General features: G+C 34.0%; 4 protein-coding genes across 6 annotated transcripts; 1 reads left to right on the top strand and 3 right to left on the bottom strand.

Moving 5' to 3' along the window:
- The first annotated feature begins 226 nt into the window (after positions 1-226).
- On the top strand, positions 227-9757 carry LOC130967116 (homeobox protein knotted-1-like 6). The gene is made up of 6 exons (XM_057891938.1): positions 227-568; positions 701-820; positions 940-1081; positions 6663-6922; positions 7113-7236; positions 9720-9757. The coding sequence occupies exons 1-6, from the start codon at positions 227-229 to the stop codon at positions 9755-9757; spliced, it is 1026 nt and encodes a 341-aa protein (XP_057747921.1).
- A 4-nt stretch (positions 9758-9761) lies between these two features.
- Positions 9762-13443, bottom strand: LOC130965491 (cysteine-rich receptor-like protein kinase 2). Of its 2 annotated transcripts, XM_057890252.1 has the most exons (8): positions 13300-13443; positions 12314-13107; positions 11795-11908; positions 11488-11627; positions 11194-11404; positions 10880-11114; positions 10506-10656; positions 9762-10401 (listed from the first exon to the last, which is right to left on the bottom strand). In XM_057890252.1, exons 2-8 carry the CDS (start codon positions 13098-13100, stop codon positions 10060-10062), a joined length of 1980 nt encoding a protein of 659 aa, XP_057746235.1. In that variant the 5' UTR covers positions 13101-13107; positions 13300-13443; the 3' UTR covers positions 9762-10059. The 2 variants fall into 2 exon arrangements, with proteins under 2 accessions (XP_057746235.1, XP_057746234.1); XM_057890251.1 differs by lacking the exon at positions 13300-13443 and having other exon boundaries at positions 9763-10401; positions 12314-13225.
- Positions 13444-14938: 1495 nt separating this feature from the next.
- On the bottom strand, positions 14939-18072 carry LOC130965557 (cysteine-rich receptor-like protein kinase 3). 2 transcript variants are annotated; one of them, XM_057890324.1, is made up of 8 exons: positions 17597-18072; positions 17129-17514; positions 16919-17032; positions 16693-16832; positions 16389-16599; positions 16057-16291; positions 15707-15851; positions 14939-15575 (listed from the first exon to the last, which is right to left on the bottom strand). In XM_057890324.1, the coding sequence occupies exons 1-8, from the start codon at positions 17980-17982 to the stop codon at positions 15249-15251; spliced, it is 1944 nt and encodes a 647-aa protein (XP_057746307.1). In that variant the 5' UTR covers positions 17983-18072; the 3' UTR covers positions 14939-15248. The 2 variants fall into 2 exon arrangements, with proteins under 2 accessions (XP_057746307.1, XP_057746308.1); XM_057890325.1 differs by lacking the exons at positions 14939-15575; positions 15707-15851 and having other exon boundaries at positions 16053-16291.
- A 3072-nt stretch (positions 18073-21144) lies between these two features.
- On the bottom strand, positions 21145-23439 carry LOC130970066 (high affinity nitrate transporter 2.5). Its single transcript, XM_057896026.1, has 2 exons — positions 22194-23439; positions 21145-21758 (listed from the first exon to the last, which is right to left on the bottom strand). The coding sequence occupies exons 1-2, from the start codon at positions 23345-23347 to the stop codon at positions 21386-21388; spliced, it is 1527 nt and encodes a 508-aa protein (XP_057752009.1). The 5' UTR covers positions 23348-23439; the 3' UTR covers positions 21145-21385.
- Between the last annotated feature and the right edge of the window lie 1862 nt (positions 23440-25301).

Below are 25301 nucleotides of genomic sequence, written 5' to 3'. Positions count from 1 at the left end.
CTACTCTCTACTACTTGTACCATAAAAAATTTGATTATATAAAAAACAAATCTTTGAAATTGTTCTCCTTTTTAGTTGCCTTAATAACCATAAAAAACCACTTACTCACACTCCTCACTTACTGCTCACTTATCAATTATCATATTGCTACAACTCAAGGAGCAAACAAGCATAAACGCTAAACACCAGAACAATCAGAGACGAAACGCAGCGGCTGCTTCCGTCCATGGAGGACGAAATGTACGGAGTCCCGCCGTCGTCGATGACGGTGTACTCAGACAGGGCGCCGTTGACACCGGACAACCTAATATTCCCGGTTGAGTACCACAGCTTCCTGATGTCCACCGGCGCTCGGATTCCTATGTTCGGATCCGACGAGCTTCTCTCGGCTGCAGCCTCCGGCGTAACGGCCATCACAGAAGCGGAACCCTCTTCCAACATCGTCGTCCCCGAAATCCTTCAGCGTCACCACTCCCACGACGCGGCTTCTTCCTCTCACATGAAGGCCAAAATCGCTTCTCACCCTTACTACCCTCGCCTCCTCCAAGCCTACATCGATTGCCAGAAGGTAACTGATGGTAACCGTTTCTATTTCGTAACTAACTCGAAATAGTTGAGTTTCAGTTTTCTGTTTCTATTTTTATTTTTGAATTAGTTAATATGGTTGACGGTTATGAAAAGAAGTCCGTTGGGGTTTCAGGTGGGAGCGCCTCCAGAGATAGCAAGTTTGTTAGAGGAGATACAGCGAGAAAACGACCTTTGCAAGGGGGACGTGAATTCCACGTGCATAGGAGCCGATCCCGAGCTCGACGAGTTCATGGTCCCCCCACACTCCCTCCCTCTTCCATATTATTTTCCCTATTTCTTCAAATTCACATGCTTGTTTATTTGTTTTTTAATTGAGGATTTTATTTTTTTTCCCCCTCGGGGTGGTTGTAGGAAACATACTGTGACATGCTGGTGAAGTATAAGTGCGATCTGACTCGGCCTTTCGAGGAAGCGAGCAGCTTCCTCAACAAGATCGAAACGCAGCTCAGCAATCTCTGCTGCACAGGTGCTTCCGCTCCAGCATCACTTTCCGGTCAGTCTTTATCACCCTACCTACTATTAGCTCTTCTATTTCACTCCCACTCCCACTCCCAGTACTCCCCCCTCTCCTCTTTTCTCTTTCAGCCTTCTCGCTGCACCATCGTTGATATCTGTGCACCAATTACTCTCTCTCTCTCTCTCTCATTTTATGTGGAAAATTAATTAATTAAAATGGTGTTTATAATATACATTCGGAGGGTTTAATTAAGCATAATCCATGGTTTTCTTCCTTAGATTTACCAAGACCTTCGCATATAATTAAGTAGCCGCAGATTAATAAATCTGCGGAATCTGTTGCTCATTCCAGCTAATAAATGCTAAGTTGTACTAGTAATCTAGTATCACTTAGACACGCAGGCCGCAGCTTTTTGAGACTTTAATAAGGGAAAAACCCTAATCAACCTTGTTAACCAGCAATCATCTCTCTCCTCCTTCTCCCGCTCTCTCTCTCACACACTCGCAGAGGAGATATTTCCTTGTGCAGTTAATGCGTTGTAAGTGTGTATGTGACTAATTTCACTGCGAGACAGTAACTACCTTGGTTCCTTCGGAGTTTTAAAAGAAAAGTTTTAACTTTTTGGTCATTCATGGCAGGTCAACAATGTTTAGATCTTTATTAGCTTTATTTATTTTTTTATTTTTATATTTATACAAGTCCTTTCATTGTTACATGGGCCCTTGATGTAGTCTTGAATTAATAGGTAGGCTCGTTGGACTTATATTGAATTCTCAGTCTTTATGATCCGGATCACATTTTCTTTTTTGCTTCCTGCAAGTGGTGAAATGAATTTCTGGAACAACGACTTTGCAAATGCCTTTTCAGTTTCGTTATTGTTGTAGCTGAGATATACACCTCTCACTAACCAATGAATATACCATGTTTTCAAAACTCCGATCATCATAAATGGCTTTCATCTTCGCATACCTTTGGCACTGTATGTCCTTCAAAATATTTAATTATTAGCTTGTTTAATTATCTGGCCATGATTTATGCTAAGCATAATATAACTTATTAGGCGTCAATTAAATATGATTTATATATGATTTTTAATTTCTTTCACTTGTGATTATGTTGTTTTCCTTATTTTTACTTCCTTTGTTTTTGCTGTGGCTACTTTGTTATGGAAATTTTTTTATTATTTTAAACTAGTACAATTCATAAAAAAAAGTGTTTTTGCTGTTATTTGACACTTGACATTGTTTTACAAATTACGAGTAGATTAGAGTTTATATTACTGCTTAAGATAGGACTAAGTAGAGATTAGAGTTTATTATTTATTAGCTTAGGCAGTTAATACACATCACTTATCTATTATAATATTGCTACAAGCTTTCAATCTGCTGCTTTTGGATTTAAATTTGATGGACATAAATGATCTGACTGAGTATTATGGTGTTTGTTCTCATCATTCTTTTATTATTGTGCGAGTTACAATGAGCTCAATTTGTGGGACAATATAAAAACGTTTCTTGGGATTTTTTATTAAGGGGCTGATGTTGTCATTCTGCAAAACACAGTGTCAGATTTTGCATTTTACAGCATGTTTAGCATTCTTACACTCAACAACCAAATTTAAGAATTTCTTATTTATTATGCTCTCATCTGTACATTCTTGCTACTGCATGTTGATTAGGTTTGTATTATTTTTAACCTATAATAAATCGCTTATTTTTATTCAAACAGAAGTATATACTTTGTGTTTTGTTGAATTAATGATTGGTTTATGCACTTTGAGTATCATATATTTTTGACCAAAAATTCATTCCAGTTTACTCACTAATAGCTGACATACTATAGATTGTGCTAATTAATATATAATAGTTTAATTATATTCGGATTGTGCTAATTAATATATAATAGTTTAATTATATTCGGTCGATGTTAATGATGGTGAGGTTGGGTTATAGTTGGCAACTAGACAACTATATCCCATTGTGTTTATGTTTGAAAGTCTTGGTTGCCTTTCAAGTTTCGTTGTACTATATGTTCTACATAATAATGCTATGCCGAGTTTTGTGTTTCTACAAAAATTTCATGAGGTATTTAGTATTAGTGAGGCATTATGTGTGGATTGATAAACAGTAACTGTTATGTACCTTGAAATGTTGGCTTAGTTTGTTGGTATGATTTTGTTTTGTGGATAAGTATCCTTTGTTGATCTTTACCAGTTCTTATTCAAGCGAAGGAATACATTTACAGTGATAGAGAGACAAAGATAATATAAATAGTTATGTGCTGTACTCCTTTGTACTCGATGTCTATCTCCATCTCCACTAGAGAAGTATAAAGTGATTAAAGTTATCTGTTTCAGTCATGCGTACTTTGTGATTTTGAACCTTCAAAACTTATCTGGTCATGCATGCTCTGTGCATTTGAACATTCTTTATTCTAGTTCTAGATGTTCTCGTTTAACTACTATCAAATACGCTAACTTTCATGGAATATCATTTGCATGTTAGTTAAGCTATTCTTGTGCTGTGCAATATATTTTCTGTATTACAGTAAGGTAGGTTATAACATTTTTGTTGCGTTAAAAAAGAAAGATTTGATTATTGTGCACAAATAAAGTAGTTTATATAAATATGATAGGAAAAAGTGACATGCAGATGCACCAATATCTATCTAAAATTGGGATATCTAACGATGAAATAAAAAGGACGACCTGACCAAAGTTGGGCAGTTTTAGGAAGAAATAAAAAAAAAAGGTTAATTAATTCCAATTGGGTATAAAAAAACAGAAATGAGAGAAACATAAAATCCGAGGCTGGCAGCGGGTGGTTTTGGAATTACAGCTTTCGCATTTCACGTGCACACCCGCTGTTTTTCTGTAATTGTAGAAAGGGTATTAGCCATTATACAATCAGGTATACCCCATTTTAGACCTTCCCTACAGACACACTGTAATTGTAGAAACGTTTTTGCGTTATTTTACTTTTTATTATCTCTTTTAATACAAGAAGTTAAAAATTGTATACAAAAGTCAGTACATAGAAGCTTTTTCATTTATTTTTTGGGTTAAAGACTCTGGAAGTTATTTGTCAGAGGTACATGGGATTTGATCAAATTTACAGTCAGCTATTGTTGGACAGTTATGTGTATTTGGGTTGAAGTTTGTAAATGGGATTAATTTTAAGGTGAGTTCTATGGTGCTTTTGTTATAGTGCCTAAATTGTCTAATTTTCCTTTTAAAGTAAAAAATAAAATGTTTAAAATAAAAAACAAATCATGTAAAATTTATTAAATATAATTTATGTACTTCTTTTAGTAATTAGGTACAAAGTGATAGGCACCATAACATTTACCTAATTTTAATTAAAAAATGAGTTGGTGTTAAGGTGGTTTTTGTTCGTCAATTTTTATATAAAATGAGGGTGAAAACTAACGTGCAGTTAACTTCACGTGAAGTTGATAGTTGAGATCAGTTAAATGATTTGACTAAATTTTCATCTAACGACTTTCAGTTATTAACTTCACGTGAAGTTAACTGCAAGTGAAGTTGATTGCAGCTGAGTTTTGACACAGTGAATTGTAGTAAACTAACTGTTTGGATTATATTACTCAAATAGGAGTGTTAAGGGGCAGTTTTGTAATTTATAACAATCAATTATTCATCATTAGTGTTTTTAATGGTATGTGATTACATCTAATGGTGTGAGATTATTCACTTTTTTAGTTTTTTTTGTTGGTTAAGTGTTGGTTAGATTTTAATAAAAATACTGGCCTCTAGACTTTTTCTTACTCAAAATCACTCTTAAAAATAAAAATTATTGAAAAATACATTAATTTAAATAATTATTTTATATTATCTTATTATTTTATTTTAGATATTTAAATAAATTTTAATATTCATTTCTAGTACTTTCTGTACTCTTTAGCTTTTTTTTTTAACTAGAAATTTTCACTATTAAAGATTCTAATATAATTTTTATATTAGTTTTTTTATTTAATTTGATCTTTCTAATGGAATTAATATAATCATAATATAAACTAAAAAAAGTTCTACTGGACAAAAAATAACAAGAACGGCCAAAAAAGAAAAATTATATTAACAAAAAATAATAATAACTCTATAAAAAATAATATGTACGAGAGAGTATTAATGAAAAAATTATAATAAGAAAAAACAATAAAATTCATTGTAAGAACAATGAAGGACAAAATTGATAAATAAAAAATAAACTTATTATTATGGTTTAACTGAAAAAAAAAAAGTTAACGCAAAAGCTTGAATTTCTATCTTTAGGTGAAACATAGGTTAGACTAGAGGAGAAAAGAAATACAGCCAATCAAGAGTGAAGTTTTCAAAAAAAAAAAAGCTAAGCATGAGTTTGAAGCTCCAAATGCTAAGCCAAACACATTCGAATTTGGATCTTCTAAATTTTGAATTTTTACTTGAGATAATAAAGTATGATCTGTCACTTGGTTCCACTTATAAAATAAATGGTAAAATATTATACTTTACCCTCTCATGTAAAATTTAAAATTTAGAGAATTCAATTTCTTTAACGGTTGATTAAGAGTTAAGACTAGAAATGAAGGGTATCATCTTTTGACATAGGATTAATGCATAAATTAGTCATGAAAAAGTGAGTTGTTTTTAAATTTAAAGGTTTTATGAATCAAATTAGTCTTTTAAATATTACAAATTAATTCCTTTCGTTATTTCATTAGAATTTTAAATCAATAATTGATGACATGTAATGTTGATTGACAGCATATATTATTAATTTATAATTTTTGAATGATCAATTTAATTGATAAAATATTTAAAGGATGAACTTAAAGAACATGTTATCTTTTGGGGTTAATTTGACAGTTAATTCTTTGATATATGATCACCAATTAACCTGTCTTTCCTCTTCTCCTAGTAGTATATCGGAGTAGTTAATTCTTTGAACATTCATTTAGAACCATGAGATTAGAGTGACGATGAATTCTTATTTCCAATTGTATTGTACTATAAACAAGAATGATACTTGATTGATATATGTGAAATTCTAAATGAGTCATACTTAATCAGAAAACTTTCTACACTTAGTAGTAAATTCTTAAGGGAACACTTCAAAATTATGGTTACCTTAGCTTTTACATTGATTTTTGTTGGATGCAATGAAAAAGGACACCTGTAAAATTTGCTGTTGTTGACTGAAGCACGAAAATGGAAAAGGTTTATGCGTGGAGGGTCCTGGTGAATGGATTGGTGGATGCGAGGACCCGTGTTATTTTTGTTCATAGTTTATCCGTACTGTTTCATTTACGTCACTGTCAAAATTAGATCGAGTGGGTGTGGTTGGGGGGTGAACAGCTTCAGAATCTGACAATGGATGGAACCTGGCACTGAGGAGGACTGGGACTGAGGGTGGTGCCTTTACTTTCCCAACCTAGGTGTGCTTTGCTCTCTCCAAACCCTTGTCTCTTCCCCTCGCTACACAACACTAGAGAAAATAATACTAATCTACTCTATCTACTATTATTAATGTATATATCAAGACAAATGTATGGTTCCTTTTTCATGTTCTTCTGTTAGCAAAAGCAATAATTGAAATTGCCATTCTCATATAACACTGTGTAGATGATGATGGGGGTGCATCATCGGAGGAATATTTAAGTGGTGGTGGTGGAGATGCTGATATTCAAGATGGGCAATCACAATCACAATCACGGGTTGAAGATCGTGATCTTAAGGATAAGCTGTTACGCAAGTTTGGTAGTCACATTAGTTCTTTGAAATTTGAGTTCTCAAAGAAGAAAAAAAGGGGCAAGCTACCCAAAGACGCTAGGCAAACTCTCCTTCAGTGGTGGAACATACACTACAAATGGCCCTATCCAACGGTAAATATATAATTAATTAAGGTAAAAATTCAGGTGCAGTCGACTATCTAACGACTCTTAACTCTCAACTTCACGTGAAGTCGACTGCACCTGAGTTTTCACCGTTAAATATACATATGCATGCTTCTAGTTTCTCCATAAGACCTTGAATCTTGCATGTTAATGTGTGGTGGTGTTGTATATGACTTAGGAAGCTGATAAGGTTGCACTGGCGAAGTCGACAGGGCTAGATCAGAAGCAAATTAACAATTGGTTTATTAATCAAAGAAAGCGTCATTGGAAACCCTCGGAGAACATGCAGTTTAATTTCTATGAAGGATGATCCATCTCAGTGAATTATCAACTGTATATTCCTAATTAATTAATAATAATCATTATTATGATTGCTTGTGTAAAGGATTTATGACTCTGACATGCTTACTTATTCCCCACAAAAAGAATGGGGAATGATAGTATAAATTGTTTGCGTGACATGTATTCTTGATAAATGGCTACTCAGTACTCACATTGTGAAATGTAATTTGGAATTTCTGTTTCGTATATATTTTATGGATAATACATGCTTCATGTAACGGGGTTCATGATTATTATAAAGATTTGGATTTACACATTCAAATTACTAGTTTGGTCAGTAGATGACAACGAACAGTGCCAAAGGTTGGATCTGCTTGGATTACTCCTTACCTGACGTATTTACCGTACATATTAACATTGTTCCCTTTTTTGAGTATTGAGAATGATTTGAGACTTCAGAATAATTTCTTTTATCCTTTTCCTTTTATTTTTTTATTTTCCCCTTCTCCTGTCAACTTCAGAATCTTTATGCCGGTTGCTTGTTTTAAAACCTAGGCATCTTTCAAACTAGAAGAGTTGTAGACTAAAGAGATTAATTAGACCATTCAAGTAGTCCAGCATATCTTTTTTAAGTCTATTTGGAATGGGCCAAAAATTGAGATATTTTATTCTTATTCTTTACAATTTATTTTTAAGAATCTCTTAATTATATCCATTTTAAACACTTTTTTTTTTCTACTAAAAAACTCATACGCCATATATAAATTTATCAATAATATATTAAAATATAATTTTTTTTTTCAAAACTTAAAGACCTGGAATAAATCCGATAGGATATTATTATATTGGTCCAAATAAAATTCTATCACAATGAATAACCATAGAATCTTTCATCTATAAATGTATAATATATATAATAAGAATAATCTTTTGTAATAGCTAATTTTAATCTGGTAGTTTTACATTATAAAAGTTAGTTACACATAGAAGTTAACTTTTACATTATGGTTAATTTTATGCTTTGCAATAAATATAATTATATAGAGGACTTACTAGATACTAAGATTGTTTTTAAAAGAAAGATGGAGACTGAGAGATACAGATTAGGATTTAGAAGAGTAAGACTAAAGTCTTTGTATTATGTTTGATGTAAAGTGTAGATAAATAAGTTATGTCTTAATTAGTATTTTATTTGATTCAAGATAAATATGAAAATGAAATAAAAATATTTATTAAAATAGCTTAGTTAACTAAAATGTTAAAACTTCAATTTCCACTTAAAAATATCGAAGGACTAAAATTTTATATCTTGAACCTAAAATTTTAGTTAACACCAAAAACTAAAACAAACACTACCTAAGTATCCTAAAAAACGAATCAACATTTACATGAGACGATTAAAAAATTTGGTGATTCTAGTTTATAGGAGTAAAAATACTATTTCACATTTTTTAATTATTATTATTATCATTATTATGATCTTTTTTAAGTTTAAATTTTTAATATAAATAATTTCGTGATACAGGTATTAAAAAGTCTAAAATTCAATAAAAATAAATAACTTTAGCACAAGGAAAACTAAAAAAAATAGAAAAAAGGCCTAACAATATAATTATTTATGTATTTTTTATGAATTTAAAATTTGAGATATTTTTATTTATGAATTATTTTTTAATTTAAAATTTTAATAATATTATTAAAAAATTACATTCATTTTTTCTTAAAACCAAATTTTAAATAAAATATAAAACATTATGAAAATTAATAACTATATTAATTTAATTTTATTTTAATTAAGTAAATATATGATATTATAATAGGGATAATAGGTTGTCTTTTTTTATTAGAGGAGAAAAAAAGAATATTTTTAGTCCTTATTAAAATTTGAGAAATTTTCGAGTTATTTCGAATTTTTTGTTGACACGGACAAAGTCAAGAAAAACCTCTGAAATTATTTTAATATTGGACATTCCTACCATATTATCTATATTATCTATTCTATAATTGTAGTGCAAAAAGTTTTGCTTTTTTTCGTCGTGCTGTCGATTGATCAAAAAATTATTTTTTTGGAAAACAAAAAATATTTGATTTTAAATTTATATCCAAAAACCCCCCGTTCTCTAATGAATCAATGGACAAATTGGTTGTTAAAGAGTCATTATCAATATAATTTGTCTCAAAGAAGATGGTCTAGATTAGTGCCACAAAAATAAAAAAGGGTAAGGCTCAAAGCCCCTTATCGGATTTGAACCGATGACTTGCGTAAAATAAGAAAATCCGTGTATTTTGACCAATTCAAGGTGAAAAATGGAGTTGCTAAAGTTGAGCCAAAAGATCTCTATTCAAGATAAATTCAGAGCTACCAGATTTTATTATTTTTAGCTATATTTTTAATCATTAATCCAATTCTTTTGATCTAGTAATCTAATAACATACTTTAACTCATATTTTTAAATATTGATAGTTAATTAATAACAAAAATAATAAATTTTGATATCCCCATATGATTCCTCTAAAAGTTTTATGACAAAAAAAAAATAATGTGGAATTACTCTATGTCATTTGAACAAAAAATTGGAGACTTGAGAAATTTCAAATAGGAGATGCTCTGGATGAAGTGTGAGAAAGAAACTCATCGTTTGTTGTTCCTGAGTGAGTAGTTGTAAATTAAAGGTGTACAGTGTACATTTAATATTCTTATGGGCTTGTGGCTTACAAGCATCTAATTTTCCTATCAATCAACGCTTCTTTTTGTGTGATAGCAACATTTATTTCATCATGTCACCAATAGAATCCAAGCTTTGGACTAAAGTAACTGCTGTTGCTTTAATTCTCTTCAGTGATCACCTTGCATAAAAAGAACTATGGGACATAGTAGCCTCTGATGAATATGTTGCATTATTGAGAGGGCAAAATGGGTTATCAACAGTGTCATTGAGTTCCATTGTGTTCTCATCTGTGAAGGGTGGATTAGAGGGACGTGTAAGATTCTCTTCCTTCTTTGTTAGCATCTGTAGTGCCCTTGACATGGTTGGCCTCAAGGAAGGGTTCTCTTGTGTGCATAGAAGTCCTATGTGCACCACTCTTAAAATCTCATCCTTCTTATTAACATTGTTGTTGTCATCTGAAACTAGATTTGGATCAAATAGCTCTTCTGCTGTCCCTGATTGGAAATGCCTCCATGTCTGATTTTATTACAAGATATTAAATTGGATCAATGGAAGAAACAAAAGTTAGTTCATTATGCATATGCAGTCTTGGCTCATTAGACATTCTAGAAAATAGTTACCAGTATAACTATGCTGTCTGAGTATTCTGTTGATTTGCTTCTGTTATTCTGTCTCCCAGTAACTATTTCTAAGACTAACACTCCAAAACTATATACATCTGCCTTTTCTGTTAACTGACCATGAGCTAGGTACTCTGGAGCCATGTAACCCCTGCAACACCACTTAAGAAAATGAGTATTCCACAATGTTCTCAATAGGTTAAATTACACTTAACATTCATTGAAACCAAACTATAGCATTTACTGCAGTTTACCCTTTCAGATATGATCCACACATATTAATAGGTCTTGGATTTTTTTCAAACTTTTCAATGCTATATATATTGTTAACGGTTGTGAATCAATGGATGCATTGATTGGTAAGAGATGCTTACAGAGTTCCGGCTATAGCCGTGCTAATGTGACTCTTATCTTCTTGAAAGGACCTGGCCAGTCCGAAATCAGCAATTTTGGCGCGAAGTTTAGCATCCAGTAAGATGTTGCTGGCTTTTATATCTCTATGAATTATCCTAGTTTTTGAATTCTCATGCAGGTAAACCAATCCTTCAGCTGTCCCAATGATAATGTCATATCTCTTCTCCCAGTTTAGTTCTCTTCCCCTGACTCTATCTAAAACAAGAGATTGGGATAATATTTTATGACACTTTATAAAATGGAGGCATTTTTAAAGCCATAGTTTAGTAGTTACCAAAAATAAATTGATCAAGACTTTTGTTCGGTAGAAATTCATATACGAGCAAGCTTTCGGGTCCAGAACAGCTGCATCCTAACAACCTCACTAGATTCTTGTGCTCCACGCTACTAATTATGTTGACTTCATTGTAGAAATCTGCTGCTCTATGCCTGTTGTTGAAGTACAACCTCTTGATGGCAATTTCTCTTCCATCAGGCAGAACACCCTGCAACATGGATTCGTAAGAGTGGTTTTGATATGCAAAATGGTGGGGGAGGGGAAGTAGGTGTTATGTGGAAGAGAATTTACTCTATAAACCGATCCAAATCCTCCCTGTCCAAGCTTGTTCGCTTCGTTGAAGGAGTTGGTAGCCTTCTCCAGTGTAGAGTACTTGAAATTCAAGCTGTTGCGGTGAAGTGTCTTAGCCAACTTCTCTGCATCATTTGAACCTAGAAAAGGAGAAGAGCAGTTTAGACACAAACAAAATTTGTGAATCCTCAATAACTTATGAATACATGGTAAGAGCAAATTCAGCTTTGTATCCGTTAGAGGATTTGGAACGTTGTTGTTCTCTGTTTCTTGAACATTCTTTAAAGAAAATGAATAAGTCAGTTACCTCTTCTTTTTCTTTGAATGTATCTATCTTTCCTTATATAGACCCCAATAGCTATTCCAACTACCAAAACAATCACTGCACTAACTACTGCAACCACTATCACTATAAGAGTACCTGCACAAACCAGCAAAATGAACTACTCAGGAATATAAATATTTATCTTTAACAGGTACAAAATAAGTTTCTCACAACATTAGAAGAGTAACACCAATTCATCATGATATGCAATAATTGAGACAAGATAATTTTAGCCTTTAGCATGTTGGTCCATTAGGGACAATTGAAATTAGGTAGCACAATAGGATTAGATAACATTAGATAGAATTAGTTAACTGTTCATTACTTAGGAATATAGACAACGGCTAAACCTCGATCGAAAATCAATTCTAGTCATTCTAATTAATTGTAAAAGAATAGTATTATTACGAATTCCTTGAGAAAGTGGAGTTTTTTTGTGTATTTTGCTCGAAATAAATGTATCAATTATGCTGTTCCATAGCAGAAAAAAGAATTCATTACCTCTTGATCTTCCATTATTCTGCTCCTTGTTAAGAAAATCTGTGTCAGAATACCTCATGAAGCAGCCAGTGTTCAGTGCTCTACCTTCTGAAGAAGGCAAGCATCTCAACACAGATTTAGAAGCATTCTCAAGACATACTTTGCAAGAACTACTGTTCAAACTCTTCCAACAATTAGCCAAAACATAAGCAGATTCATTTACCCTTCCAGAAACATCAACCTTCCCTCTTGCATAGTATCCTTTGCTGTTTGGTGCAGCTTGCACTACTTCCAAAACCGCCTGCTTCGTGGCCGCTTGAAAACTCGAGTTCTTCCTAGTTTTGTTGCCACAAACAGCCTTGTCCCCTGGCCCTGCATACTCATCAAAGAAGCTATAATTTTCAGACCTCATGAAGCATCCATCAAGAAATATGCGGCCACCATTGTTTGGGAAGCATTTAGGAAGAACCGTGCGTGCCTCGGCATAACATAACACACAATCAAGAAGTGAAAGATCTCCATAGCACTGTGCCAGGCCATAGTCTATGTCTGGTCCTGTCCCTGTAACTGCTGTGCCGTAGCCGGTACTGCGCATTTGTTGGCTTATCTTCTCCATGGTTGCAATGAAATTCGGAACAAAGATGGTAGTGTTGTGCTCTAGTTGATGGCCACATGTTACTTCAACTGTTTTGGCCCTTGGTTCTGCTACCACTGAATCTAACAGTAACAGAGATTTGATGAGGAGGAAAACAAGGATCTGGGGATAGACAAGAGAGACTAGTTTCTTTTCCATTGCTGGGACTTTCATCAAGCAGCTGCAAGGCAAGAAGACTATTGAATTAGAATATGTTACAGCTATATTGCTTATGACTGAATTCATTATAATTTTTACTATGGAAAATTATTAATTAATCAAATAAAAGCAAGTTTGAATCAATTAACAGTGCATTGAACATGTATGGTATTAAAGTGATCATACACTAAAATGGTAAGGGATGGGTCCCAACCTAACTAATGTGTGCGAGATAGATTCCAAAAATTTTAATCTTTTTGGTTGAAAATGAAGATCTTGAGTATTTTTCTGGCTTGCTTTTTGCAGCAAACTATAAGCTAGTTTCACACTTGAACTACTGCTATGATTGACAATGAATGAGATAAGAATAATGAAATAGAATCAAATGGAACATTTGGGACCACAATTTGGGATAAATAGTCAGCATCACAATAAGGTTGTGGAAACCATATCTCTTAGATCTTATTACACTTGATGGTCAAATGAGCTTTCAAAACTAAACAAGTTGAAGCTTCAAAAATCATACTGACTTTGACTTTACTAAGTTTTTATCTATTTCAATCTATCTATTAAATACTACTTTTTCTTAGAGGCTATCTAGGTACTATTGAAAAAGACAAAAAAGGGAAAGAGTAATGAATGGACATTGTTATTCACAACTTCATTCATTAATCACTAATACTATTATATGCTAACAACATTTATCACATATTATAATGGTGAACGAAACAACAGATGGTAAGTTTCCTATTAGAATAAATGAAATCCTCAATTACCTATGAATTATTATAGGAACAAAAGGAACTAAACTAAATCAAGTTGTCCCATGATAGTGTGATACCTCACTTTCCATGATGCAACCTGAAATTATGTAGAGTAATAGTGAACTCAATTAATCAATGTTTTGGACTAAGTCAAGAAGAAAGGCTTAGAATAAAAAAGGGTACAAATACCAATAATAGCGAGTCAAGCACGGGGTATGCTAATTCTAATTGCTAATGAGTGGAAGTTGGTGATTAAGACTTGACAATCAAGAGTTGCTCGTTGACTTTGAAATCAAGAGCATCACATGATGACAATATGCTTACACCTAAAAAGTCCTCATTATCCACGCGGTTTCGTGTCTGAACCAAAAGCCGAAATGAACTGAAATGAAATTTTCATCTGTGTTACCATATTGTATTGCATCTTCCTTTCAAATCCGTTAATGGTTTCATATAATTTTAATTGTTTTTCTGGATTTTGTTTCTGACATAATTCTAGAATGAGTACTTGGACATATTGTATTCTACACTTAAATTGTATAAAATTCATAGAACGGACCTATATGCATACTTGTGTTGTTGAATAAGAACTTTGATAAAAAGAATAAGAGTACAGCAACGACCAAGAAGTTGCAGCCTCTAGAAACTTACTACAAATCTAGAATATATTTATCAAGTTACAAAGGTTATGCCTATGACTATGTAATATGTATCAACCCCTAAGCAAAACAAAACAAAAAATTATTTTTTATTCACTTATTAATAAGTGTTCCTTAAGCAATTGGTTAGCGACGCCCTATTTTATATACAAATGTATAATGATAAATATAACAATATTATGAGTTGGATTTGTTCATATTTTATGTTGAGTTTGTGGTGTGATTATGTTATTAGAAAACTACTTAACCGGTGTGAGCTGCTTCCGCAGCAAGAGCACCATTTTACAACCCTTAATGTTTGACTTCCATTAATTAGTTGGTAGGATCAAGCATTGTCTAAGAAAGAGTGCCACATTTAAGGGATGAATTAAAAAAAAAAAAAAGACGTGATCTTTCTGCTTGAATTAGAAACAAAGGAAACAAAGTTGGATTTTGCATAATTAGCTGACTCATGGATTCTTTCATATAACATAACTACACATGATATTGTAATGTACAAAATTTTACCAAAATTTAACTAAAGGTATGTCAGTGTGTATGTATGCTCAAGTAGATATTTCCTATAAAAAATATTATGTGTACATATTAAGTGTGGAACATGGTGCTACACTCATCTCTCATCCACCATTAGATTAATGGATTATGCCATTGCTAGCTTCAAGATGAAACCTTGCCAGCAACTCTATCATCAGATTCCTTAGCAAATGTATGCAGAAAAGAGGAACATTTTGTAGTACGTCTCATCTAGGCTCAATAAGACTCTCTGTCATGCTGTCCCCTGAAGACTGAGTCATGGATCCTGGCTGAAAATTATATCCGGGCAAACTTGATTTGCTGATTTCTGAAGAACTAGAATTAAGAAACGGCGGTTGCGTCGGCTGAGGAATTTCGTGGCTATTGTTAATCATTTGAACAACTGCTGACATCGATGGTCGCAGCTCTGCAGAAGCTTGCGCGCAAAGCAACCCTATCTGCAGCAGTCTGCATGCTTCCTCTGAAGGGAAGTTACCCTCGAGGGCTGGATCAACGATTTCGGCTAGCCTATTTGATCCAAAAAGGCTCCACAACTTTTATAAATGCAGAAGGAAAAAAAATGATAATCAGCCAAGGAAAGGTTGTCCATGAACTATGAAGAAAATTTGGCTTGTTAGAAGCATAAAATTAAATAGTCTAGAAGCATATAGAAGATAGCAGTTACCGTTTGTAGGATAGAGGATGAATTGGCGATGAAGGAGCTGTTTTTTCTGCCAGATACAATTTCAACAACTAGAACTCCAAAACTAAATACATCCGCTTTTGCAGTCAACTTCCCACAAACTATATATTCTGGAGCCATATAACCGCTAATATGAACAGAAAAGAAATTGTAAGATTAAATTGAATTGTTTATCAATCATTAACATTTAGTCAGTTATAAATGATTGCTTGCTTAGGCATACCGCAATGCATAGCAGTGATGCAAAGAATATGAACCTAAAGTCCTAAAGCCTATGATCATAGTTTAAACATTGATAATGTCGTAGCATAGTTCTTTGGTTGTGTACTTACAGTGTGCCAGCAATGGCTGTGCTAAGGTGAGACTTATCTTCTGGAAACAATCTAGCAAGACCAAAATCCACAATCTTCGGTGTGAAGTCATTGTCTAGCAGAATATTGCTTAATTTTATGTCTCTATGAATGATTCTAACATGAGACTCCTCATGAAGATAGGCCAGGCCCTCAGCAATTCCTAGTATGATCTTATACCTCAGTTCCCAAGTCAATGGCTGCGAAATCCTCCTAGCTGCAACAGATAAAAGGAGAAGTAAATAACCAGAACCAAATTAAGAAGGTTTGCATTTATCATCAGATCTCAGATATACATATATATAGTTAATAACCTGAAAAGTGATCATGGAGACTCTGGTTAGGCACATATTCATAAACTAAAAGGCTTTCGGGTCCTGTAATGCTGCATCCCAAAAGCTTTACAAGATTCTTGTGATGAACACCACTTATCAAATTGACCTCATTGAAGAAAAGATCTGCCCATTGTGTTGTGTTAAAGCTAAGCCTTTTTATGGCCACAACATTTCCATCAGGCAGAACTCCCTACATTGTTGAAGTAAACAGGAAAGTATAACATCATTAGTTGCTCAATCAATAATTTGGTTGTGTGAAAGAGGTAACAATATCAATAATTACTTTATAAACTGTGCCTGATCCACCTTGTCCTAGTTTATTTGCATCATTGAAGTAATTTGTAGCTTTTTCAAGGATTTCATATGCCATATTTAGCTTGGACCGGTTCACTCTGTCCAACAGTGCACCAAACTGTCGCCTATCTGATATAGAAATAATATTGCACTAAATGTTAGTACTAGGAGTTTGGCTAAACAACCAAAAATTAGATAGATAAACAAAATGACACCTCTTCTTCTCTTGAGTAGATTCTTCCTTGCAAAGTAAACAAATGTTGCAGCAGCCAGAACAAGAGCCAGGGCAGCACAAGATGCAGCCAGAATTATAGCTAGCTTGCGCCGTCCTATCAGACAATAAGATTTTCATGCTAAGTTATCAGAACAAATAATCTCAGCAAACATTCATGTACGTCTATCTAACAATTTAAAGTTTGACTCACCATGATTCCCAGAAGAAGAAGCAACAGTGGTTGAATTGTAATAAAACTTCTGTGAGGAATACCTCATGTAACAACCAGTATTCATCGCCCTCCCTTCTTCTTTGGGAGGACACGAATCGATTCTAGTTACAGCATCAGCCAAACAGCTCTTACAGGAAGTTGCATTAACAAATTTCCAGCACTGAGCCAATCCATAAACACTCACATTCTTGCGGCTGAATGAGCCAACGAAGAAGCCACCGTTCTTGGGCGCCAGATGACTCAAGTTGCTCACCAACTCCAAAGCATTGCGCTTGTAAACGACGCCGTTTCTGTTACTGGTGCCGTTACATACCGAGGTGTCTCGATCGGTGACGCTCTCGTTGAAGAAGTTGTAATCATCGTACCTATTGAATTGAATTGACGAAGCCTGTAACTAACTAACTAACTAACTAACTGAGCGGTTACAAAAAGCAAGTAATTAAATACCTGAGGTAGCAGCCATCGAAGAAGAGAGAGCCGCCACGTGTCCCTTTCTGGAAGGGAAGGCAGGTGAGGATCTGTGTCTTGCACTGGGCGAAGCACATGTTGCAGTCTTGCTGAGACAGATCGTTCATGCACTGGCCGAAGGCGTAGACCGTTAAGTTGCGAGTCCCGTTGATAACTGCTCCGTACCTTTTAGTTGAGATGAGAGGGGTAAGTGCGTCCATGGCAGCAAGGAAGTTTGATACGAAGAGTTGACGGGAAGGAGCAGGTTCGGTCCTGTTGGTGCAGAGCAAGGCCGCCCTTGTGGCTCTGGGGTCCGAGACCGAAGGAGTTGATAAGCAAGAGAGGAACAAGAGAAGGAGGACAACCACAAAGGGTGCTGAATCCATGACTGGTAAAATCAATGGGTTCTCATTTTGACAAAGGTGAAGGAGATATATACAATTCACAACTTGTGCTGTCCATGTGGTTTTGAAACCTTTTCTATATCAAAATATTATGTGGATGAATCTTCTAATCATGTCTTATTAATATAAAAGATTTATTACAAACAATTAATTATGTATTTTTATTTTTTATAAAAATATATATAAAAGAATAAACTCTTTAAATATTTATAAAACACAAAAATCAAAATTCAATGTTATTTTAAATTTTATAAAGAGAAAATTGTGATGAACTTCCAATCTTATTTAGATAGAATTATGAGAATAAAAAACCATCTAGTTTATAGGATAAGAACCTATTGTTTTCTCGTAAACTTTAAGAACTTATCATTTAGTTCCTTTTTCTGGTGATTATTATGGATTTAACATAGTATTTAATTTGTCGAGAGAGTATCTTGTTAATATTTAACAAATTTTGAACATTTAATTTTTTATTTTAAAAAATAAATTAAACAATTTAAGCACAAAAAAGTTTTTGCTTGTTTACTATAAAGATAGCAAATAGCGTTGTTGTATCGTGTATGAGCGAACAAAGGGATCATAAACGATAAGCGTGAAGGAAATTTCGTAGGAACCTGTTTGTCAATTCTAGTTTACATTATTCGTTTGGTTATTGACCAATGAGAAAGCAAAGTTCCATATAGGGCGTGTCACTCAAGTCAACTCATCTCTTGCTTTCCGGGGCTAGAAATTTTGTCGACAAAGAATTGAGAGTTGCACGTCACTTGCCACTGGTGAAGTCTCTATCTCAAAACTTTTTTTTTTTAGAATGTTGCTTAACTCGTGTCAACTTCAACCGTGGACCTGTCATGCTCTAAGGCCTATTTGTTTCTATTCGTACTCATTTTGGGTCAACACTCAGCAAAAAATTCCATAGACCAAGAACCAGAATTTGGTTGGGACTTGGTTCTTGTATGTCTTGGGCTTAGCTCTTTCTGCAGGCCTATTTAAATTCTGTATTGGACTGGGCTAGCATGAACCATGGCTATCTCTCGTCTCAAAACTCCTTCTGACCATATTACCCAAAAAAAATCCTTCTGACCAAAAACAAAAAAGAAACTCCTTCAATGAGAAAAAAGAGTAAATGCCCATAGTGGTCCCCGAGATTGACGCCGTGCACCAAAATCGTCAATGAGATTTTAGTTGCATCAATTACGTCTCTGAGATTGAAAAAATTACACCATAGTAGTTCCTGATCCGTTTTCCGTTAACAATGTGCTTACGTGGCTTGATGACGTGGACCTTTGGTGACACGTGTCACCCCATGGTTTGACCACGTGTAACGGTATGATGACGTGTCAGTCAATGACACGTTGCATGCTGACATGGATGGGTATGCCACGTGTCACAGTGCTATTTTGCCACGTGTCAAATTATGCCACGTGTCGCAATGCTATTTGTCCATGTGTCATCTACTATGTCATCGTTACATGTGTACCAAATTGGTCCCTTACTTTACATCAAATGACTCATTTTAGTCCCTGAAATTGAATGTCGTGTACCAAATTAGTCCCTTCATAAGTTTTTTCTCATTTTTTTATAAATTTAAAATTCTCATTATATATTTAAATACACTACTTTTAATTTTATCTTTTCACAAGTTATTTAAATATAAGTGTTTTTATAAAAAATTTTAAAATATTAGTTTTAATTATACAATTTTTTTATAATATTTTATTAAAATAATTATGTGACATATTGATATTGATTTAATAAAGAGTGTAAGTTAAGAGTATAATAATATTCTTTAATACATTTTTTTTAAATATTTAACACTTTAATAAATATTTTAGGAATACTTGATAAGGCACTTATTAACTAATATAAATTCATTATTCCCATCCATTTTAAGAATGTCCGATTTTTCATATAATTAACTTCTCACTAAATTAATAAGATAGATTTATACTGTCGATTATAATAATTCATTTTATCTATAATTTAGTTAGGCGTTTTTTTCATATATTACACTATTAATCAATATAAGTACTTATTGTAACCATGACTTGAACAGTATTAAAACAGATACAAATAAACACAAGAGACAATAATAAAGTTTTGATTTTAGTTAACATGTACTCTAATGATACAAGTTAACATTATTAATTAAAAAATTTATTATAAAATATGTATAATAGAAAATATAATTAAAATTAGTGTATAAAAAATATTGAGAATTTTATATTTATAAAAAAATAAGAAAAAAACTGATGAATGGACTAATTTGGTGCATAGCATTCAATTCCAGGAACTAAAATGAGTCATTTGATGCAAAGTAAGGAACTAATTTAGTGCACATGTAACGATGACATAGTGGATGACATGTGGACAAATAGCATTGTGACACATGGCATAATCTGACACATGGCAAAATAGCATTATGACACATGACATAATCTGACACGTGGCAAAATAGCATTGTGACACATGGCAAAATAGTATTGTGACACATGGCATGCTGACACATGGCATAATCTGACACGTGGCAAAATAGCATTGTGACACATGGCAAAATAGTATTGTGACACGTGGCATATTCATCCATGTCAGCATGCCACATGTCGTCGACCGACACGTCATCATCCGTTACACGTGGCCAAACCATGAGGTAACACGTGTCACCAAAGGTCCACGTTATCAAGTTACGTCAGCGCATCGTTAACGGAAAACGGGTCAGGGACTACTATGATGCAATTTTTTTAATCTCAAAGACGTAATTAGTGCAATTAAAATCTCAGGACGATTTTGGTGCACGGCGTCAATCTCGGGGACCACTATGGGGATTTACTCGAGAAAAAAAAAAAGGCATTTATAACCAAGATAAAAAAAACCAACTTAGATTAATTTAATGGTTAGTTCTCTAATTTGCTTAAACAAGCAATTTATTGGTCAACGACAAATCTTTAAATGAAATTCTGATATGCGTTGGATTAATTATTAACTTAAAGATATCATAGAAAAAGAAAAAATCAACATACAAATTATAGCAAAAGACTTACCACCTTATTGATAGGGGAAAAATAAATGAATTAGCATTGTATTAAATTATGCAGTAATATTAGGAAAATAATTATTCTAGTAATAATCAATGGATATTAAATAAGATACTTTTAAACTTGTTTGAACTGAAGTTTTATTGTTTCCCAAACATGGTTGTAATTCAAGTTTCATGCACTAATTGATAATTAAAGTCTTCATGGGATGCTGGGATGTACTAGAAGAAATTCAAAATTGGAAGAAGCCGAGGAAGAATGCAATCAAAGTTTCATCAAACATTATTGTTCAGCAAGCAAACTTATGAACAGGCATTAATATTATTACAACTTCGAAAAGGGGAAATAAATAATCAAACATATGTTGGTGTTGGTTCATCATTAGGTCTTGTTGAAGTGTTGTGTTTTCTGCCTCTCTCACTAACACTATTATCAGCAAACTTCAAGCTAGCATGGTGTGACCCTTTCTCTTGCTCCTTTGAGTTCCACTCACCAAGATAGTAGTCTTCTTCTGTAACTTTCTTTGATGATGGACCAAAGAACATGCCACCCCACTGCGGGAAATATATTAGACATATTGGGAGGGTGCATATTATGATCATCACACCCATCAGTGTAATTCCCCTCTCTTTTGAAAATTTTGATCCTTTGAAGAATATTAGTTGGGTCACAACTGCACCCACATTCCCTCCTCCTCCTGTCATTCCTGATATCACTCCTAATGACCTGAACATCATCATTATCAAGAGTTATGGTGTTTATAGACATCAAATCTCAAAAGTTGAGTGATCAAGTGGGAATCACATTCTAATCTAATGGAAATAAAATAGGAGTTGAAACAGATATCTAAATTATACCAGAGAATCCCATTCCCAGTTTCAGCCAATTACATAGGTGAGAAATATGATGCATGAACCATGTACTATATGCCAGAGAATCAAATTCAATGTCTCAACCAAGTACATAGGTAAGGATGATCAATGATTTCCAAAAAGAAAAAAGAACCTATCCTATTCCACTTTTTCTTTTACTTCTATTTTTGTCCTGTTTGTGTCAATGAGTCTGAACTTGACTAAAAGAACACTCTGGAGAAAATGGAAAGCAATTCAATGGAACTAAAGATAACTCTAAAGAGAATGAAAGAAGAAGAAGAACACAAACCTTCTTGAGACAAAAGGAACAATTCCAAAGGTCATGCCACAAGCAGCTTGAACAAACACAGAGAATATGATCATAACAACAACAGAAACACTCAAAGATCCAACAAGGCCAAGAATTATGCAGAGGACACCAGCGAATGTTTGGCAAAGCCACAAGGCCCAGAGCCTACCCCTCATCCCAAACCTCTTTGAAACTGCATCAGATATGAAGCCTCCACCGGGCCTGGAGAACAGATTCGCCAATCCGAAACTGGCAGCAATGATCCCAGCAGTGTGCAGCTTGAGATTGAATCTGTCATAGAAGTACTCAGCTATGATGTTATCAATAGTCAACTCCACACCAAAGCAGTATCCATAAGTCAACGCCAGAATCCAGCCTCTATAGTTAGTAACACCATGGAAAAGAACCTTTGAGAATTCATCTTTTGGTTTCTGCCCTGACTTCTTTAGCCTCTGGAAGTTGCCGTCTGGCGTGTCCTGTCCAAATATTAATATAGAGAATGCTGTGAGCATCTGGAAGAACGCAGGGACAAAGAATGCGATTCTCCAGGCCGTGAATTGCGCGGCGCCGATGTCTCGGACGAGGGAAAAGACTAATGGCATGATGAGTTGGGTTGCGCCTCCTCCAAGGTTCCCCCATCCGCCGGAGAATCCATTTGCTCTGCCTACAACAGGGGCAGAGAACATGGAACTCATCCAGAATTGCGTGGACACGAAGGTAGCTAAGGAGAATCCCGTGAAGAAGCGGACAAGGAGGTAGGAGGTGGCTGAGTTGATGAGTGAGGTGCAGTAGACAGCCGGTGCAGTTAGGAGAATGAGGGAGGCGGAGGCCAGGCGAGGGCCCACCAAGTCACAGGCTGTCCCCATGGCTACTCTTGCGAAGACGGCGCCGGAGACTGAGGCCACTCCTGCATTGCCGATGTCTGTGGCGGTGAGATTGAGATTGTCCCGGATGATGGGGAGCAGGGGCGGTGCTGCAAAGCTGGAGACAAAGCATGAGAAGAAGGAGATCCACGAGAGGTGGAATGCTCTCATGTGTGGTTTGGCTATGGACATCAGTCTGAATTCTGTGGCCTTGTTCTCTGAATCCACTGCCACACTCCATTTTTGAGTTTCGTTGCTGCCTTCTGCTACTGCTGGCACTTCCACTTCCATGCTTGGAATTGGATTGGGCTAAACAAACAAGCTAAGCCTCAGTATTCATTTGAGTTCAATATATACTTATGTGGTAACTCTAATTCCTTAGCTAACTAATATGTGTACGTCACATAAATACAAATATTTTAAAACAGTATTATGAATAGACAAATTTATTTTAGAGAATGAGATAGATAAAATATTTCTATTAACCACAAATTTTAGTAAAAATTTCATATCTTGTATCCTGGGGATAGGAACAATTAACAAAAATAGATAAGTTTTTGGTTTCATTATAGTACACAGTTAGTCAAGTCAACCATTTGTTTTTGTCTTTGTGCAGAAAATGAAGGGATGAAAAATTGATTAATATCATATAGAGATATATAGACTTTATAAGGTGTTAATGGTTGATGATCCGTTGGCTATAACTCGAATCAAGTAAAACTATAAATCAGAGTCTATTTAAACACGTGTTATATAGAGTAAGTCTCTCTTAATAGACTTATCTTATAAAATCAAATAAGTATTTACTAATTCAAATTGGCGTAAAAATCTTTCCATAAATCTCTCTAAATAAGGTCACTAAAACACAGTTACAAAATAATGAGCTAACTCCGCAAAAACAGTTTTTGAAATATTTATAACTGTCCCAAACACATCTTTATAAATATAAGTGACTCATTGGATTTTTTATTTATATAAATTAGATAATTCTATTAATTACCGATTTACATAACTTCTAGCATTTTTATCAAAATACATTGCATCTCATATTTTGTTTACAGTGCAAATGAAATAATTTTAAACGTATTTCGTTTACACTGTAAATGAAATATGAGGAAATTTTTAAACACGTGTGCACACGTAATACGTAAAAATCGATGTACTCCACGTATTTCGTTTATACGGTAAACGACTGTAAACAAAATATGAGATGCAATGTATTTTGGTAAAAATACAAAAAATTATGTAAATTGGTAATTAATAGAATTATTTAATTTATATAAATAAAAAATCTGTAACTCGTTAGATCACAGGTACGTTATTTATTCTAAATAACTTCGTATTTATCGTATACTTTTACTAACTTGAACGTTTGAGTGTATCCACCGTTGCCTTTCTTAAAAAAAATTAACGTATCATTCTTTTTGTCTAAGAAAAAGTGAGTTTGAACAGAAAAAAACGAGCTCTACCTTAAAATCGACTACTCACACAAGAATAGGTAATATTTTTAGCGACTACATATATCGAATCTTGTGTGTCAAGGGGACCGACAAATTTATCCTTTATTTATTTTTTTTGCTTTTTTTTCTGCAATTGTCTGGTAAGAAACTTGGACATTGTTTTGAAATTTATATAAAAGAATGTGATGTTTGAAAATTAGACTTAGAAATATTATACCTAACCAATTAGTCATACAGTCAACTAAAAAAAATAAAAAAGTATTGGGAGATAATGATTTTAGTGTAAATATGTATAATAAAATTAAAAAAATAAATTTTAAATTAAAAATCACATAATTAATTATTTAATTTTAAATTTTAAAATTTTAAAAATTAGGATTAGCATTTAAATTCCTTCACACTATGCACGGTTATTCATAATCTCACTCTAATCTCCAATACACGGCTAATTCTTGTCGTCATCGTTCTCTGGTCCTCATTTCGTGTTCCTGCATTGCCGTCGGCTATACCGACGCTGCCGCAGCCTCCTCCACAATCACATGCCGCTCCTTCGACATTGAGTCTGCCGGTGCTAGTTACACCACTGGCTTCATCGTTGACAAGCGCCGCTGCACATCATCATCACCAATCTTTTTTTCTTTATGTAATAGTTTTTTTCACTTCATAAAGGAACAAGAGAAACGGTGTCGCTTGAAGAGATAGAAATTGTGCAAATTCTTTCTAATCGTGGCTAAATAAAACGTCACCACGCTCATCCCTTGACCAATGAACTTCCAATTCAACTT

The sequence above is a fragment of the Arachis stenosperma genome, chromosome 3, assembly GCF_014773155.1.
Source record: "Arachis stenosperma cultivar V10309 chromosome 3, arast.V10309.gnm1.PFL2, whole genome shotgun sequence".
Lineage (NCBI taxonomy): Eukaryota > Viridiplantae > Streptophyta > Magnoliopsida > Fabales > Fabaceae > Arachis > Arachis stenosperma.
This window is presented reverse-complemented; position numbering and strand designations above follow the sequence as displayed.